This window comes from Ahaetulla prasina, chromosome 8 (genome assembly GCF_028640845.1).
Source record: "Ahaetulla prasina isolate Xishuangbanna chromosome 8, ASM2864084v1, whole genome shotgun sequence".
NCBI lineage: Eukaryota > Metazoa > Chordata > Lepidosauria > Squamata > Colubridae > Ahaetulla > Ahaetulla prasina.
The window spans coordinates 16896358-16915370 of record NC_080546.1 but is presented as its reverse complement, the minus strand read 5'-3'; the positions used below and the strand labels follow the sequence as shown (position 1 = coordinate 16915370).

Below are 19013 nucleotides of genomic sequence, written 5' to 3'. Positions count from 1 at the left end.
AATGCAAACCGGCCTTCTCCAACCAGGTGTCTTCCCAAATGGCTTGGATGAGAAACCCTAACTGTCCCACAGAGCATCCCGGCTTGGGGAAAGCTAACCGCTTGGAAGATCTTCCTGGACCTCATCAGCTATGACCGTAGAATCCAGGTGAAGCTCTCCCAGCTCCCCCCACCCCACCTACCATCTCAAATAGGGAGCTGTGGTTTCAGTTTTCAAAAAAAGAGATTATTAGTAAGGATTGTGGTACATAAAGATAGGATGTTGTTTTACCTAAGACGAAGAGCATCTATTTAAAACAGTGAAAGCTAATCTATATATTGACCTTTCTTATGAGAAATTAAAAAATTCTTTTTTTCCCCAACAGAAATAGAATCCTTATAGACTCTCTCGGTATGTATCAAATACTTTTTGGTATTCTGTTATATTCTTTGGTTATTCTATTAAACGTTTGTGGTCCACAAGATTTGAAAGGTGGGAAAGGTGTTTTTTTTCTGACTCTACAGTATCTATCATCTATATGAGTTATATCTATCTATCTATCTATCTCTATCCATCCATCTACCTATTTATCTATCTATCATCATCGATCTATCTACCTATTTATCTATCTATCATCTATCAACCATAGTATTTTACCTTCACCAGGAGAATACTTAGATTTTTCAGAGACTTCTTTCTACATAAACATTTAGTAATGTCCATGCCTAAAAGATTATTGTTTGTGAAGGCAATCGAAGCATATAGAATGGAATGGAATGGAATGGAATAGAATAGAATTTTTTATTGGCCAAGTGTAATTGGATACACAAGGAATTTGTCTTGGTGCATATGCTCTCAGCGTACATAAAAGAAAAGATATAGCATTGGATCCCAAGAATTTGCTTCAATACAGTAGTCCACTGCAAGAAAATATGCAATATGAAGATACTTTATGAGTGGCCCCAGAAATTTTGTCCAACTCTAATTGTAGATGCCTGGTATCTTGTCCATGCTCCACATTGACTAGTACTCCAGCCATATAATGGCTAGGCATGTAACCCACCCTACTGCTTCACCTTCACCCCATTGCCTATCGCTGCTTCTTTCAACTGCAGTGAAGTTATATCTAAATATCTGAGCGTTCAGTTCTCATAATCCATTACTCAGTTCTGGAATTCAAAGTCCAATCCAACTGAAAAACACCAGATGATGGAAGGCTAGTTTACAAGCAAAATTATTCCAGAATTGTTTATTCGTTGTATGTATTATAAGTATCATGTGTCACAGGGAAACTATGCCTGTAATTTGGAATTGTGTGCACAAAAACTACCTAGATGTGACATTACATAACACAACAGTTGTTCAACTATAAAAACATTTTTTTTTTATTTCTAAAGGTGACAATGCAATTGTGAGAGAGATCATCCAAGAAGACTTACCTATTTCTAATTTCCTGCTACAGTTGCCAAACCACAGCTTTAATGCATTCTAAATGCTGTATTTACTCTAAATGTTTTTAAGAAACTGTCTTCATTTCATTTATAACAATGTACGTTTCTATTGTGAAGTTAGGTGCTGAATGATATGTAAAACCATCTAATATAAGGCAATGATAACTTTGGTAAAGTACAGAATTCTCTTGCTCAAGCTTAAACATATGGAGTTTTTAAAAGAAACCATAAGCTTTGATTTGCCAATTTACCTGATTTCATTTTACTGAAATGACTCACAGCTTCCAAGCTAATATATTTTGTTGGGTTTATTGCACAAATGCATTACCTCTCTAATAAAAAAACCGCCTAAATAAATAATACAAACCAGTGTAATACATGTACATATGTTTATGGAATTGAAATGAGCATCATTTATTCTCTCTGAAGCAAAGTTGCACAAGTTTAATTTGCACATTTTTACTGCTCCTGTTCATTGCATCATTGCATAGTAGCTCACAAAAGCGTAACTGAAACATGATGTCAAGTCAATAAGGTAGAGATATTTTTATTCTCAAAAGGCACACATTCAAGCTGTTCAATTAGCCAACAACTACAAAGATTTTTGGCAGCTGTAAATATCTTTCAACAATATTACCGGTGGACCACAAAAAAACTCAATTTTACTCATCTATTTTCTGTACAAAACAAGTATACAACAAATACACCCATACTTGATTAAAAAGGGATAATGTAACCCACACTAAACATTTTTACGTGTGAAATCTTGCATCTTTAAATCATGGACCAACAATGTCCTAAAAAGCATTTTCTTCCCATTCTCCTACTACATTACCATCTGAAAGTTTATGGTTTAATGTTAGTCCCATCATGGCAATGAAAGTTAGTCTTCCTTCCAGTGAGCTCCTCTTTTCTCTGCTACCAGTCGGACAAAGTCAGAGTGGCTGGCATACAGTGTAAGTTTTTCGCTAATATCCACCCATTTCACTTTCCCAGCATCGTCTCCTGCTTCCAGGTGTAAATTCTTCATGGCTTCACCTGTTAATACAAAGAGAGAGATTATGGAACTCATCTGCTTTCTTGCCTCTTTCTATTCTACAAAATGGGCTGGCATTTCATTTCCTTCTCCTTCCAATCTGTACCAGCTTCTACCAAAAAGCATGGAACCAAAGCATGATCCATGGTAGTGCAGTGGTTAGAGTGCAGTACTGCAGGCTATTTCTGTTGACTGCTGGCTGCCTGTAATTTGGCAGTTCAAATCTCACCAGGCTCAAGGTTGACTCAGCCTTCCATCCTTCTGTGGTGGGTAAAATAAGGACCCAGATTGTTGGGGGCAATAAGCTGACTCTGTAAACCAAGGGTCTCCAACCTTGGTCCCTTTAAGACTTGTGGACTTCAACTCCCAGAGTCCCTCAGCCAGCAAAGCTGGCTGAGGAACTTAGGGAGTTGAAGTCCACAAGTCTTAAAGGGACCAAGGTTGGAGACTCCTGCTGTAAACTGCTTAGAGAGGGCTATAAAGCACTGTAAAGCAGTATATAAATCTAAGTGCTAATGCTATTATTGTTGCTGAATTTTCTGTTATGACTGAAATCGTAACAGAGCAAGGGTGGGGATGCTGGCTCAGGAATTCTAGGAATTGAAGTCCACAAGTCATAAAGGGGTCATAGTTCCCTACCTCTGTCTTAGAGCTAGTAGGAATTTTTTGATGATGGAATGCCTATCAATTATCCCTCAAAATCAGACTCAGTAGGAAGAGCCATAGCCCTGTAGTAGAGCATATGCTTTGCAACAAGAGATCCTGAATTCAATCTCTGACATCCTAACCTGGATTAGGATCTTATCTAAAATAAAGGATAATCACTACTTACAGTTATTTGTTTAGTGACCGTTTGAAGTTACAACAGCATTGACAAAAGTGACTTATGACTGTTTTTCACATTTACAACTGTTGTAACGTCCCCGTGGCCATGTGATCAAAATTCAGATGCTTGGCAACTGGCATGCATTTATGAATGTGGCAGTGTCCCAGGATCATGTGATCACCTTTTGCAACCTTCTGACAAGCAAAGTCAATAGGAAAGACAGATTCATTTAACAACCGTATCGCTAACTTAAAAACTGTAGTTGTTAAGCGAATAATAATGGTGGCAAGAAAGTGCCAAGAAAATGGGGCAAAAATCCAGAATGGGACAACTCGCCATGGCCAATTCGCCACAGCCGACTCATCGCGGGACAATCCAATAATTCAATTTAATTACTCAAAATAATTTTAAAAGTATTTCAATTTTTGTTATTCACATTACATTTTGTCCTTCCTTTGGCACCTTTTCTTTAATGGTTCTGTTCCACCATTTCTTCAAGTTGGCCATGGCGAGCTGTCCTAGACCCACAAAAGTCACTGTCTCACTTAGCAATGGAAATTTTGGGCTCAATGTTGGTTATAAGTCGAGGAGTACCTGTATCCATATGGCCAATACAGATCTAGTTGGAAGAAAGTCTTAACCTGAAGCAGAACTAGGCTGAGAATTCTTGTATCTCAATCTAATATAAAAACTGACATCAAAAGCCTGTTTCCTGAACTGTCTTACCGTTAATAGAAAAACAGAACTAAGTCAGTACAAAGATATTGTGTGATACTATAATCAACGCTGCTGAATTATGATCAAAGATTTTATTACGCAGGCCTCGTTTCTCACCAGATTCATCGTGATAGTTTATTGCTTCTGTTTCCATCCAAGCATTGTCAGTATTGCGAGGATCATCCACATACCCTTTATAAGCCTAAAAAAAAAAAAAAAAGCAAAATACAGGACATTCAGGATGAGGAGTTACATTCTATTTACTGTCGTATTTATTTATTAATCAGATTTATATCCCACCAACCACATCATCTTGGCAACTCACAAATAAGAATAACAATATAATTATCTCTAATGAAAAAAAAAAGTACGATATAGACAGCATCCGGCATCAGCCCGCAATCAAGAATTGGGAAGGTTGATTCGGAAGGAATCAACCTTCCGAAAAAACCCAGTTTTCAGCTGTTTCCAGAAGGTAGTTAATGTTGGAGCCAAATGAACTCCCCGTGAGAGGCTATTCCAGAGCAAGATGTGGCTTCCAAAGCTTGCTGATCTAAACTGAAAATGCACAACAGCTAGTAACATCAAAGTAGCTGGACTTGGGCTGACTCCATCGAAGCGCAGATAACTTGGCGCCTAGTCATAATAGTTTTATATGTTAAATCAACAAATGATCCCGTGCCCAAAACTTCATGTTAGATGTTAAATAACTGGAGGGAGTGTGAAACTGAGCCAAGCCAGGCTCTCCTTCATAACATCACAGACGGGAATGAAAACCACTGTAAAATGGGGCATCCAATTTCAAGCCAATTTAACTAAATCTGTTTTGCTGAGTGAGCTAAAGGTTGCCATTTTACCTGCTATTCAGGGTTTATAAGCGGAGAAATTAATAACGTCCCAATTTACTTGCGGTCTCTCAGCAATCTTTCCATTTAATATTTAAAATGGAGCTTAAAAACACAAGAAGGATCACTTACCACAAAGGGATCCTGACTGAAGAGTTGATTCAGGTGTTTCTCCATCTCTTCTTTCTCCGCCTTCGTTTTCTGCAAAGAGTTCAAGGCCTCTTCACTAAATTCTCGCTTTAGAGCAGCAGATAATTTCTCCCCTGGGTCCACCATTCCCTAAAGGAAGATCATAATCCGTTATGTAATGTTCAGGCACATAATCAATAATAGCTATTGGGAAAAGATAGGTGGGGTAATGCTGTATGTACTATAAGAACAACACAAAGATAAGAACTCTCATAAACTGAACACCAGATGCTAATGTGATAGGTAGGTAATTAGCATCACTTCCACAATGTTGACATGACATACATGATGTGTCATTTTGAAGACTTTGTAGCTCCTCTTGGATGCCTATACTCAAGAAATACTTTGATTAGTTATATATTTTCCCTTGCAGAACCATCTATGGGTTTGTAGAAGAGGGTGATTTGCATATTTGTTATTTATAACAAATTTATAATAACAGGCTGATTATTACAGAATGAAAGGGGGAAGTTGTTTATTTGCTTTGAGAAATTGCACATCTCTCTCCCAAATTGCAATTTCACAGGGCAGCTTATAAGTGTTTCTGACAAATGTCATTAAAACCGTTAAAACAGCGGGAGGTACAGTGTAGCTTCTGCAGCAGCCTTGTTCACAAATTATTACCACAAAGAGGATTATCTTTTTGCAAACAATTTTGCAAATTGCCCTTCACATTGCTTAGCTAATAAATAAACTGGAACACACGGAAACATATACTGTACACACATATTTCAGACATGGAGATATTTTTTCTGAAAACAAATTAACTCATTGTTCTTCTTCTCACCCCAGGAATGGCCCATTCTCCACAGTCCTTCCTTTTGATTGCAATAAACTGTAAGATGTTTTTACCAGATATCGGATGAGCTGTTTTATTGCCACTGCCATCTCTCTTCCATCTGAAAGTTGCACCAAGAAGATCATTAAGCCCTCAAAATTCAAGAAGAAATGCAGCATGTTACAACAGCACATAGGCCCAGGGAGCACATGTTGGCATAATCTTCTACCCACCACAAGGTCAAATTGATTGCATAAATTTGCAGCTACAGCATGTAAATAAAGGAAGAGTTGAAGAGGACAGAGGGGAGTAAATATATGGTTCAAAGTTCAAAGTTCATTCCCTTGATGTTAAACCATGATTAGGAATTAGCATGTGTACAAATCCAGAACACTAGATTTGAACTGGCAGAAAACCTAAACCAGCTATGATGTCAATGAAGATTCAATCATCATGCTAAAGATGTCTAAAGGTTGAATCATCTGTTAAACTACTGAAGCTCACAGATGATACAACAGTGATCGGTCTCATTCAAGACAATGATGAATCCGCATACAGATGGGAGGTTGAACAACTAGCCTCGTAATGTGACCGGAACAATCTGGAACTGAACACACTCAAAACCATAGAAATGGTGGTAGACCTCAGGAGAAACCCTTCCATACTTCCACCTCTTACAATACTAGACAACACAGTTTCAACATTAGAGACCTTCAAATTTCTAGGTCCTACCATATCGCAAGATCTAAAATGGACAGCTAACATCAAAAACATCATCAAAAAAGCACAACAAAGAATGTTCTTTCTGCGCCAACTCAAACTGCCCAAGGAGCTGCTGATCCAGTTCTACAGAGGAATTATTGAGTCTGTCATCTGCACCTCTGTAACTGTCTGGTTTGGTTGTGCAACCCTAGAAAACAGACACAGACTTCAGAGAATCATTAGAACTGCAGAAAAAACAATGGCTACCTATCTGCCTTCCATTGAGGACCTGTATATTGCAAGAGTCAAAAAGAAGGCTGTGAAAATATTTACAGACCCGTCGCATCCTGGACATAAACTGTTTCAACTCCTACCCTCAAAACAACGCTACAGAGCACTGCACAGCAGAACAACTAGACACAAGAATAGTTTTTACCCAAAAGCCATCACTCTGCTAAACAAATAATTCCCTCAACACTGTCAAACTATTTACTAAATCTGGACTACTATTAATCTTCTCATCGTTCCCATCATCCATCTCCTGCCACTTATGACTGTCTGTAACTGTCTGGTTTGGTTGTGCAACCCTAGAAAACAGACACAGACTTCAGAGAATCATTAGAACTGCAGAAAAAACAATGGCTACCTATCTGCCTTCCATTGAGGACCTGTATATTGCAAGAGTCAAAAAGAAGGCTGTGAAAATATTTACAGACCCGTCGCATCCTGGACATAAACTGTTTCAACTCCTACCCTCAAAACAACGCTACAGAGCACTGCACAGCAGAACAACTAGACACAAGAATAGTTTTTACCCAAAAGCCATCACTCTGCTAAACAAATAATTCCCTCAACACTGTCAAACTATTTACTAAATCTGGACTACTATTAATCTTCTCATCGTTCCCATCATCCATCTCCTGCCACTTATGACTGTACGACTGTAACTGTAACTTTGTTGCTTGTATCCTTACAATTTATATTGATACTGATTGTTTCCTGATTGCTTATTTGTACCCTATGACTATCATTGTGTTATACCTTATGATTCTTGATGAAGGTATCTTTTCTTTCTTTTCTTTTATGTACACTGAGAGCATACACACCAAGACAAATTCCTTGTGTGTCCAATCACACTTGGCCAATAAAAATTCTATTCTATTCTATTCTATTCTATTCTATTCTATTCTATTCTATTCTATTCTATTCCTATTCCTATTCCTATTCCTATTCCTATTCCTATTCCTATTCCTATTCCTAATTCTATTCTATTCTCATGGCAACTAGACCAAACTTGGTTAATCTGAAACATTTCGTTGTTCATCCAAACAACTTCATCAATCAGAGCAAAATTAGTTAGGCAAAGAGTCAGAGAATTACTGGAAAGTGCCGACGTTTGCCACACCAACCTCAAGGGTTTCTCCCCAAAATTAAAGCTTCAATCTTTAAACCAGTCATATAGTTATAGTTTCTTTTAAAAAAATAGTTTGTTTTTTTAAAATTTAAAGTAGAATTAAAAGTCCATGTTGGCAAAGGAATCATGCTTTTTTGTTTACAGATAGAATAAAATATTTGTAGCTCAGGATGGAACAGATGCTCTGCGAGCACGGTTGGGGTTTTGTTTTTTTGCAGACGCTTCATTACCTAACTAGATAACATCATCAATGCTACTAAGGGAGTAGGGTTTGCTCTCATTTTATTTACTAGTGGCTTGCTCTGTCAGTGTTGGTGGGTCCAGTAGTTTTACATGCTCCTTCTAAGACTGCAAAGAATGCTAGATCAGGCGAGTCAAACTCGATTTCATCCTACCAGCAGACAAAGGGTAAACCAGAGTTATCAAGGGCATCTATATAACAAAAGTGAACAAATTACTAGAACAGGGGTCTCCAACCTTGGCAACTTTAAGACTTGTGGACTTCAACTCCCAGAATACCTCAGCCAGCAAAGCTGGCTGAGGAATTCTGGAAGCTGAAGTCCACAAGTCTTAAAGTTGTCAAGGTTGGAGACCCCTGTACTAGAAGACAAAGAAACTTACATCCCTACATCCAATACAAACTAGACAACTGGATCAAGAGAACCCTTGACCAAGAAAGGTTAAATCAACAAAGAGGAACAGTGGTGGACAAAAAGCAGTGAACCGATCCTCCTACACCTCTATGAATGTCCCAAAGCACACAAACCAGTCATACCTCTCTATCCAATTGTATCATTATCAGGGATCCCAACATACAACATCATTAAAGAATTGATTTGGACACCTCATAGAGGGAAGCAACTACTTCAGGGCTGTTCAACCCGCAGCCTGTGGGCTGGATGACTCACACGCTGGCCACACCCACGCCCAGTTTAGTGAAGGGGGGGAAAGCTGCGATACGTCACGCGACGACGCCATGACGACGCGAGTTTGACACCCCTGAACTACTCCAACAACTGCTCATTATACCACCCCAAAGAATCAAAAACATGACAATAGGTGAGGACAGAATCGTGATCTTACTGGATCTCGCAGCCCTTTTCACATCCGCAGATCCAGAATTAGCCAAAGAATGACTGGCAGCACTGCTTCACAGCACACCCAAGATTGTAATCAGGATCATGCATCTTATCAACCATTGCCTAATTATGTACCGTACACTTTTCCTCTCTAAAAGAGGGTGAAATTTTGGGTGCATCTTATACACTTAAGAGCCAAGGTGACGCAGTGGTTAGACTGCAGTACTGCAGGCTACTTCAGCTGACTGCTAGCTGCAGTTCAAATCTCGCTAGCTCAAGGTTAACTCAGCCTTCCATCTTTCCGAGGTGAGTAAAATGAGGACTCAGATTGTTGGGGCCAATAGGCTGGCTCTGTAAACCGCTTAGAGAGGGCTGTAAAAGCACTATGAAGCGGTATATAAGTCTAAGTGCTATTGCTATTGCTCTGGCAATCCCTGCAGCCTTAAACAGCTGATTGTCGGAAGGCCGATCCAACCGACAAGCAGCTGCTTGTGCTAATCAGGCTGTGCTGAAACTGAAATGGGCTATTTGCTGCAAAGAGGCAAATTGCTGGAAGGCAGAGGCAGATTTATTTTTCTTGTTTTCCTTCCCAAAAATGGTAGATGTGTCTTATAGTCCGGAGCGTCTTACATGCCGAAAAATATGGTACTTTCCATTAGATAAATATAGCAAAAAATCAAAGGAACAGTCACAGGATCACTGCTTTCAGGACTCATAAGGACGGATATAATAAAATTCCTAGAATCAATAATATTCCCATGCCCAAGTACAGATTTGGATGCAGATCTTTTTCATAAAAAAAAAAAAGATATTGAGACTCTAGAAAGAGTGCAGAGAAGAGCAACAAAGATGATTAGGGGACTGGAGACTAAAACATATGAAGAACGGTTGCAGGAACTGGGTATGTCTAGTTTAATGAAAAGAAGGACTAGGGGAGACATGATAGCAGTGTTCCGATATCTCAGGGGCTGCCACAAAGAAGAGGTAGTCAAGCTATTCTCCAAAGCACCTGAAGACAGGACAAGAAGCAATGGGTGGAAACTAATCAAGAAGAGAAGCAACTTAGGAGAAATTTCCTAACAGTTAGAACAATTAATAAGTGGAACAACTTGCCTGCAGAAGTTGTGAATGCTCCAACACTGGAAATTTTTAAGAAAATGTTGGATAGCCATTTGTCTGAAATGGTGTAGGGTTTCCTGCCTGGGCAGGGGGTTGGACTAGAAGGCCTCCAAGGTCCCTTCCAACTCTGTTATTATGTTATGTTACGTTATGTAATATCTTTTTCGTAATAAAAAAGAACCAACTAAAGAATGCACACAAAACCATAACTAAAATTTATGGTTTTGTGTGCATAAAATTTGTGTGTGTAGGAATAAAATTCACAAGGAAGAAGAAAATAACAACACACTACCTTTCCTGGATATCCTGATCAGCAGAGGCAGTGATGGTGAACTAGAAATACAAGTCTATCGTAAAACCACCCACACCAATCAAACCACCCACTCCACTAGCAAAGTAACAACCCAACCTCCCACAAGAGAATCTGCATAGATGAACACAAACATATTACAGCAACCCTGAACTGCAGACAAAAGGAAACAGATCATTTATACAACATCTTTCAAAAAATGGATAGCCAACTTTACCAAAAAAAATGCCTGACCACTAACCCAACATAGCACAACCTGTGAAAAGGATAACTGCTATACATAAAAAACATCTCAGAAACTACCAACAGACTATTACAACCCCGAGGTATCATTATAGCGCATATACGAACTAAAACCTTCCATAACATCCTAAGTCTGTAATGGCGAACCTATGGCACACGTACCACAGGTGGCATGCAGAGCCCTCTCTGTGGGCACGGGAGCTGTTGTCCCGGCTCAGTCCCACCATGTATGTGCATGCACCTCCCACCAACCAACTGATTTTTGGATCTCGGCTGCGCATGCGCAGGGCGCATGAGGGAGATGCGTGCAAATGCGCGGGAGGCAGGGGGTCAAGTGCACATGCGCAGGGGGGCAGAGCACGCACAGGGGAGCCGCGTGAGTATTGCATTATGGGTTATAAGTGCAGAGAGGCTAACTAGGCCCAAAACAGGGAGGCCTACTAGGTCCAAAACGGCCTATTTTTGCTCCCAGGAGGCTGCAGGGAGGCCTACTAGGCCCAAAATGGGGGAGGACCGCGGGGAGGTCATGCATGCATGTGCCGGGGGCAGGACGCGGGGGGGGGGGTTCATGCGTGCATTGCGTTATGGGTACAGGTGCGCACGCTTTCAGCACGTGACAACAAAAAGGTTAGACCTCACTGTCCTAAGTAAATCAACGAACCCAGCAGCCCCAGAAGAAAAAGCAGGAAACATCTACGACATACAATGTAAGGCCTGCAACAGCCATTATGTAGGACAAACAGACAGAAAATTAGCAGAGTTCATCCGTGAACACCAACTAGCAATCAGAAGTCATGATGAAAAGTCCTTAATTTCGCCACACAGGGCCAGATTTAACCATAGTTTCAACTGGGAAACTAAGCATCCTAGACCAAGCCAAGTCCAAAAACACTAGGGAATTTTTGGAAGCCTGGCACTCAGACAAATCAGCCATCTACATACCATTCAAAAGAGACAATCAAATATCTAAAAAGGAAACAAAAGGACCAAAAACACTTCCTCACCAGCAATCAAAACCAAGATAAGCAGGTTAATGTCAGGTTTAGCATCAAGAAGCCAACAATTATCAAGCGCTAGGGAAATCAGGAGATTCAGGCTGCTCAAATGAGTATAAAGGTTTATTGCAAGCTTAAGTTCTCTACAAAAATCTGAACCACTAATGGTCAAGGGAAATGAGAGGGTATTAAGAAGGCATTCAAGGTGGACTGGACTTAGATCTCTGGTGGGCATGCAGGCACTCCTGACTGATGACGCGTTTGACTCCTCCCTCAGGCTCAGCATGGTCATCTCCTACAACAATATCCTAATCAATCAAATTAGGTGAGAAATGAAACATCCTTGGTGGACATATATTGCCTGTGTCATGTTTTTTTACCTTGTTACTAGAGGATCAGCAGCATGATTGGGTCCCCAGCGCCCCAGAAGACCTCGTCCCACTAATCCTGTCCTGCCTACAGGATTCCTGAAAATAACAAAAGGTCTGGCTGTAATCCAGTGTTTTTCAAACTTGGCAATTTTAAGATGTGTGGACTTCCACCCCAGAATTCTTCAGCCAGGATAAAGAAAGCACAATGAAAATACAAATTAACAATACCATGATGGCCCAATTTCTCTAAGCTCCAGAAAAAGAAACTGCAGGCCAGGTTACAGATCTTCATGCATAAAGGCTAAATTCATATATCACGCTAAATTAAAATGTGGATTTACTGATTGTAACTTTAGATATTGATGAATATCTTAACGGTATTTTGATTTATATGTGGTTTATGAAGCCAGCAAGCTGTAGTTTATTCAATAAATTCTAGTTATTAAGCCATTGCTTAGTTAGAAGTGTCCACTTAGCTAAAGAGTGCCACGTACCTGGGCCTTCCATTTTCCACGTTATATAAGCCACTGTGGCTTCTCCTTTCCACTTGCCCATCCTTCTCGTTAAACTTTGGGAAAAAGTTTTTGGCTCTTTTCAGAAGAGAAAGAAATGAAAACAGTGAAAAGATTAGATAAAATATCCCATGAAAGTTATGAACACTATTAATTCAAAACACAATTTTGAATTTATTGAGAAGCATCTAATCCCAAATAAGCCTTTTGTCAGCTGAATGTTTCATTCCACTTCGAAAATTTAGACCTAAATTGAAATCCCCTTATCAGTTCTTCATTCTGTAATACACTGCAGGCTTGCAGTAGTGACTAGCCTATGCAGTTACTCAATGACACCTTTTTACTACCATATATTTGTGAAGTCTACTTCAGGGGTGAAATGCTCCCAGTTCGGACCGGATCACCCAATCCGGTAGCGATGGCAGAGAGTGGTTCGGAGAAGTCGTAGCAAAAATCCCTCCTCCCAACCATTACCAGCTGAGCCGCGCGATCATCAGAGGTGGTTTTTTTTTACTTTTAAAAGCATTTTTTCTTCGGCTGAAAAAATGCATTTAAAAGTTTTAAAAAAAGCCTCTGATGATCGCGCAGCTCAGCTGGGATCGTCAGAGCCTTTTAAAAGCATTTTAAAAGTACAAAAAAAGTAAAAAAGTTGGCCATGCCCATTTTCACATTATCCCCCCACCAAGCCATGCCAACAGAACCAGTGGTAACAAATTTTACATTTCACCACTGATCTACTTCCATAATTTGATAACTATGTGCTACCTCTATGAGAATATTTCTGTTGATGGTATGTGGGTTGATGGATGCATGCTGGTTTGCATGCATTTCTAATTTTGCAGTTTTGGATGGAACTGGAAGCAGGATCAAGTTTGGTCTTACTCAAACAAATTTACCCACCAAGGTGACTGTATCAGACCATTATCTCTAAACAATTTGGCAGCCAGAATCTAGTAACAAAACGCTTAGCAAAAACTGGTAGAAATCTTATACCACAGGTATATAACTCCGATGCTGATTGATAAAACAAACAGTTCTTTTTCTAAAAATTGTTGGAAATATAACAATCTGATTAGATTTTTATTTTTTCATGTTCAATGTCAATATGTAATATTTGCAATATGTTGCAAATGGTGATAATTTTGGCAAATTATTTACAAAATGATAAAAAACCTCTAAAACCTGAATTTCCTTTCCTTCAACCTGCAATTTTCAAACTAAATGATATTATAGCCATACAAAGCAAGCTGCATCTTTTGATATATGTTGTTTCCTTTTGGCAATTGCAAATGTCCAGAGTTGTTAAAGGAGTCAGATGACCTCAGAATGGAATTAATTAAATAAGCATGACAAATTAGCTTTCGAAAGGAACTTTCATTATTCTTATTATGAATAAGAAAAAAGTAAGATCAAATCATTCTGAAAAATAATGGAGAATTAACTTGCAGGAGTATGTCTTAATGTCCCCCAAAATACTCTGTACGGTTATTTTAAAACTAAATGAGACACAGAATTTTAATTCAAATTGGGATTACACTTCTATAGTTGAGTGACTCACCCAATATCTGGATCTGCCCACTTAGGTCCCGACAAAACACTTGGAGCCGTATAGTCCACAGGACTGTAATTCTTCCAGTTGATCAACCAATTCACTTTACCATCGGGCACTTGTGTGCGTTCAACTTTTGATCCTGGATATGGGGACGTTCTGGCTTTCCTATGAAGATTTTCTTTTGGCCCCTTACAGTCTGCCATTGTAGTTGTGTCTCTGTGGAACCAGTGTTGTGAAGATGGGCTGCAGAAATATAAGTACACTTAGAGAGGGGAAAAAGTAAATCTATGATGCTTTGTTCTTTATAGAATCTGATGTTCTATTAGGAAAATCTTGCCTGCTCATCTATTACACTTAGAATAAAGAAGATATCTAGGATTTAATGCAGGAGTCCCCAACTCCCGGTCTGTGGACCAGCCTTGCAAACAAGCGAAACTTCATCCACAGGATGCAGGCAGCATGCAAAACCACACCCACCAGTTCCATGGAGAAAATCTTTCTCCACGGAACTTGTCTCTGGTGCCCAAAAAATTGGGGACCACTGATTTAATGTATACAGAAAAATACATCTCATTTTTAGTTAGATTTCAATAAGATTTAAATAAAATGTTCTGGAAATATAAGAAGTTTTCTCCTATCCAAGATTTTGACTCACTTAGCAAATCTGTAATTTGAACACTATATAATTCAATATCGCTACGTGCATACAGTGGAATGTGGAGATCATAGGAATGGCATGGTAAGTGTCAAGTTTTTCAGAAAGAAGGAAAGGATATGTGGAATGATGAACAAATGACAAAATCAATTTATCAGCGTTGATTAGATAATTAAATGATTATTATCTCTAGCAATAATCCGTCAAGGTTACTGAGAAACAAGAAGTAGTATCTGTATATTTGCTCAGTACAATTGTACCAAACATGGAATTTTGAAAATCATTTGAGTTACAAAATAAAAAATGGGCACCAAAGAGGCTTGGAATGATGCATAAAGCACATGGCTGCTTAGCATACTAACCAGAAGCATTTCTGCTTCATTTCGTTTTATTTTATTTTATTTTATTTTATTTTATTTTATTTATTTCTAAATTTATATGCCACCTATCTCATTGTAAAGCAATTCTTCTGTTTGATGAGGATCCCTGGAATAATTTGTAAGCATTGTAATTTAGGGTCGGTTAATACGAATAAATAATTCTTCACAAACTAAATGTGTATCTATGTCTATGACCTCATTGTTCTGTAAAGATATCCTAGCCATTCATAAATTCTAAGCATAAACTATTGTGCTATGGCAGTCTTCTGAGCTTTAGCAATCATCAGTTTGTTTGCTGATATTAGGTTTTCATTTCAACTTTTTAGCTAGAAGCAAAGGGTAGCTTATGTAGGGACTTTTCTCCCATTCCTCCCCCCACAACAGTATTACGTACTGTAAGTTTGCCTTGAGAGAATGACTTGCTCAGAATCAAAAACATGGGTGCTCCCAGGGCCAGTCAAATATCTGACACTGAGATTTGTATAGAAAGTAAATTAGGCCACGGAATAAATACCTATAAGCAAGATTCCTTGTTGTCTGGAATACTGGAGAGAAATTGTGGCAGGACTTTTTAGTAACAACCGAAAGAGTTACAGAAAGAGAAACTACAGTAATGGTTTGGGCTAGGAAACGTCTTGCCATTCCATGAAGTGAGTTCACAAGAAGCTGGCTTCTTCAGAATGAAACACCAAGTGTGTGTACAAAAACATGGACACCAAATCAGGGAAAAACTGGGTGTGATATATGCTGTCTTCACTTCTTCATCGCCTACAAGATAAAATGATTATCACTATAATGTATATAGTACAAGCCTGGATGCAAGCTGCCTATTCTGGTCAGCTGCAGACCCCAATTCAAAGTTTCTCCCGTTTGCTAATCATTTCTGTCAATTTGCTTCCCAAATTCATATATATATATGTTTTCTGAGGTTTTCACGGGTGTTTGTATATAGGTCTTTGGTTGTTCGGGTTTTCTCCCGTATAAAAGGCACCACAGACAGAATCAGCAAGATCCTCCACAAACACAACATCAAGACAGCATTCTGCACAAACAGAAAAATATCCACCATCCTAAGAAACCCCAAAGACAAAATTGAGTTAGAAAATCAAGGAGTATATGAAATCCCATGCACCGCCTGCCCCACCACATACATTGCACAAACCAACAGAAGAATAAGTGCACGCATTGAAGAACACAAGAACTCATTCAAAAAAGAGGAACCAACTTCTTCCCTGGTCCAACACTTTAAAGTCACAGGACATGATATTGACTTTAAAAAGACCAGAACTATCGCCAAAACTGAACACTTTAACAACAGAATAATCAGAGAAGCCATTGAGATAAACGCCCACACAGCATGAACAAGCGAGATGACACCTCCGCCTACCAGCCATTTGGAAACCCGCCCTTATTGACAAACGAGTCCCTAACACGAGGAATGACACCAGACCCACACTCACGAGGTCCACACAGGATGTCACCACCGCACATCCACCCAGAAAGCAGACCCAAACCCACACTGATCATGAAGCACGACCAAGGACCAGAAGCCAGACCGCAGCTGCAACATTAGCCATTTCAAACCCCTCCAATCCATACATGCAGCAGACTGACACCCACTATGAAGATGTAGCACGACCACAAAGCCAAACAACAGCTATGCAGCTCACCAGCTCAAATCCCCCTGCAACACAGACTAAACTGAGCACAAACAAGCCCCCACCAACACAGGACACACCCCCAGCCAATCAGAGCACAACCCCCCCCATCCAATCAGAGCACAGCCAAGCTCCCACCCAATCAGTTCAAACCCCCACTAGCAGTTAAAAGGAAGAAACAGCTGCGATCAAACATTGCTCCCAGAAGCACGAAGCTGAAGCCTGAAGATGACGAATGAGACTTCGTCAAAACGTCGCCAAGACACTTCCAATTTTACACGGGAGAAAACCCGAACAACCAAAGACCTATATATATATATATATATATGAAGATATTGCAATACATATGAATTAATGACAACTCTGTGTTTCTTTTTTATATTTTAATATTGTACTGTCAACTGAGTTAAGAAACAACACAGCTGCTTTTTGGAAATACTTACCAGATGGAAAGAAACCTCGATTCCTCAATATTTAATATACCTCAATAAAATGCATGAATTAAGAAAATGGATAACTATAGCAATACTAGAGAACGTAGTAATATGTTCCAAATCTTTCTAGTAACAAAATATTAGGAGTATTATTCTTTTACTTCATAGTCCAATTGTGTATTTCTCCATAGTCCGATACAGTATTTCTTTACATTCAACTTCTCCTTTTACTTGGTATAATCAATCACAGATAAGAAAGACTAGTATATTTAGGAGAATCAAATTAAAATATTGACACTATGTGGTTTGTTTTTTTGGCTGAATGCATTGTGAAAACCTAACTAACCTAACTATTCACTAAGTCTGTATTACTATTACTATTAGTCTTCTCATCGTTCCTATCACCCATCTCCGCCTACTTATGACTGTATTACTGTAACTTTGTTGCTTGTATCCTTACGATTTATATTGATTGTTTCTTAGTATGATTTGATTGCTTATTTTTATCCTATGACTATCATTAAGTGTTGTACCTTATGATTCTTGACGAAGGTATATTTTCTTTTTACATACACTGAGAGCATATGTACCAAGACAAATTCCTTGTGTGTCCAATCACACTTGGCCAATAAAGAATTCAATTCATTCTATTCTATTCTATTCTATTCTATTCTATTCTATTTATTTATTTAATTTTGTCACAACAGTATATATAAGCATAAGCATGAAATAACTATACAATATATAAGCATGAGTATGTAATAACTATATTAATTGGATATAATGAAAGGAAACAATAAGACAGGAACGGTAGGCATGATTGTGCTCTTATGCACGCCCCTTACAGACCTCTTAGGAATGGGGTGAGGTCAATAGAAGACAATTTTTGTTTTTATTCTATTCTATTCTATTCTATTCTATTCTATTCTATTCTAATTCGACAAGCAGACACGGCTTAGCACTATGTAATATATAGACATAAACATCTCTGTGTGTATGTGAAATCACTTTATGTGTGTCTGTGTGTGAAATTGCATAATATATACATATCATATTGTTTATCATTCCATAAGCAAGGTAATTATAATCTTAGGAGGGGGGAGAATGAATATATTTTCCTTCCGCGAAACTCACCATCCAATTTCCTTCCTCTTCCTTGTCACGTGATCACGCCTTCAAATAAATCGCTGTCTTGTGATTGGTTAATGCTTGGGGGCCCGTCCTCTTACCCAGTGGCTTTATTTCCCTGCACTTCCGCCTTGATGAGGCGGAGCTATAAAAGACATCGACTCTCGCCAATAAAACGGAAGAGATAATCCTCCGACCCTCTTTAGTCCCGGCCCACCCACTTGCAATGGTTATTAAAAACGCCCAGCGGTCCGACTCATCTCGTCGCAAAACGTTACGTCACGGAGATGATATTTCTGATTGGACGGAGGAGGAGCACGTAACTGCCTGTCGGCGAGCCGATCTTTTTCACGCCACGGTCTCAAATTTTCTTCCTCAGCCATAGAGATAGAAAAGGGGTAGAGCCGCGCCTTAATGATGTCATTTTGGAGAAAATGCCGTTTTGTAATTATTTTCTATGCAAAAAATATGCAAAGAGAAGAGGAGGAGACATCTGTGCAACCCGCGGAGATAGAAACTTTCTGACGTTTCCTTGGACTTATAAATTCAGACTTTATTTCTGAAAGCCATCCTTTCTGATCGTAAAAATCCGGTTTTTTAAAAAAAAAAATAATCCACCGAGCCGATTCGTGTTTCTTTT

General features: G+C 39.1%; 1 protein-coding gene across 2 annotated transcripts; it reads right to left on the bottom strand.

Annotated features, from left to right (window-relative positions):
- Positions 1 to 1952: 1952 nt before the first annotated feature.
- On the bottom strand, positions 1953 to 18566 carry NUDT9 (nudix hydrolase 9). 2 transcript variants are annotated; one of them, XM_058192863.1, is made up of 9 exons: positions 18380 to 18566; positions 15668 to 15921; positions 14125 to 14361; positions 12549 to 12644; positions 12064 to 12150; positions 5831 to 5942; positions 4987 to 5133; positions 4127 to 4211; positions 1953 to 2468 (listed from the first exon to the last, which is right to left on the bottom strand). In XM_058192863.1, exons 2-9 carry the CDS (start codon positions 15793 to 15795, stop codon positions 2314 to 2316), a joined length of 1047 nt encoding a protein of 348 aa, XP_058048846.1. In that variant the 5' UTR covers positions 15796 to 15921; positions 18380 to 18566; the 3' UTR covers positions 1953 to 2313. The 2 variants fall into 2 exon arrangements, with proteins under 2 accessions (XP_058048846.1, XP_058048847.1); XM_058192864.1 differs by lacking the exon at positions 12064 to 12150.
- Positions 18567 to 19013: the final 447 nt, after the last annotated feature.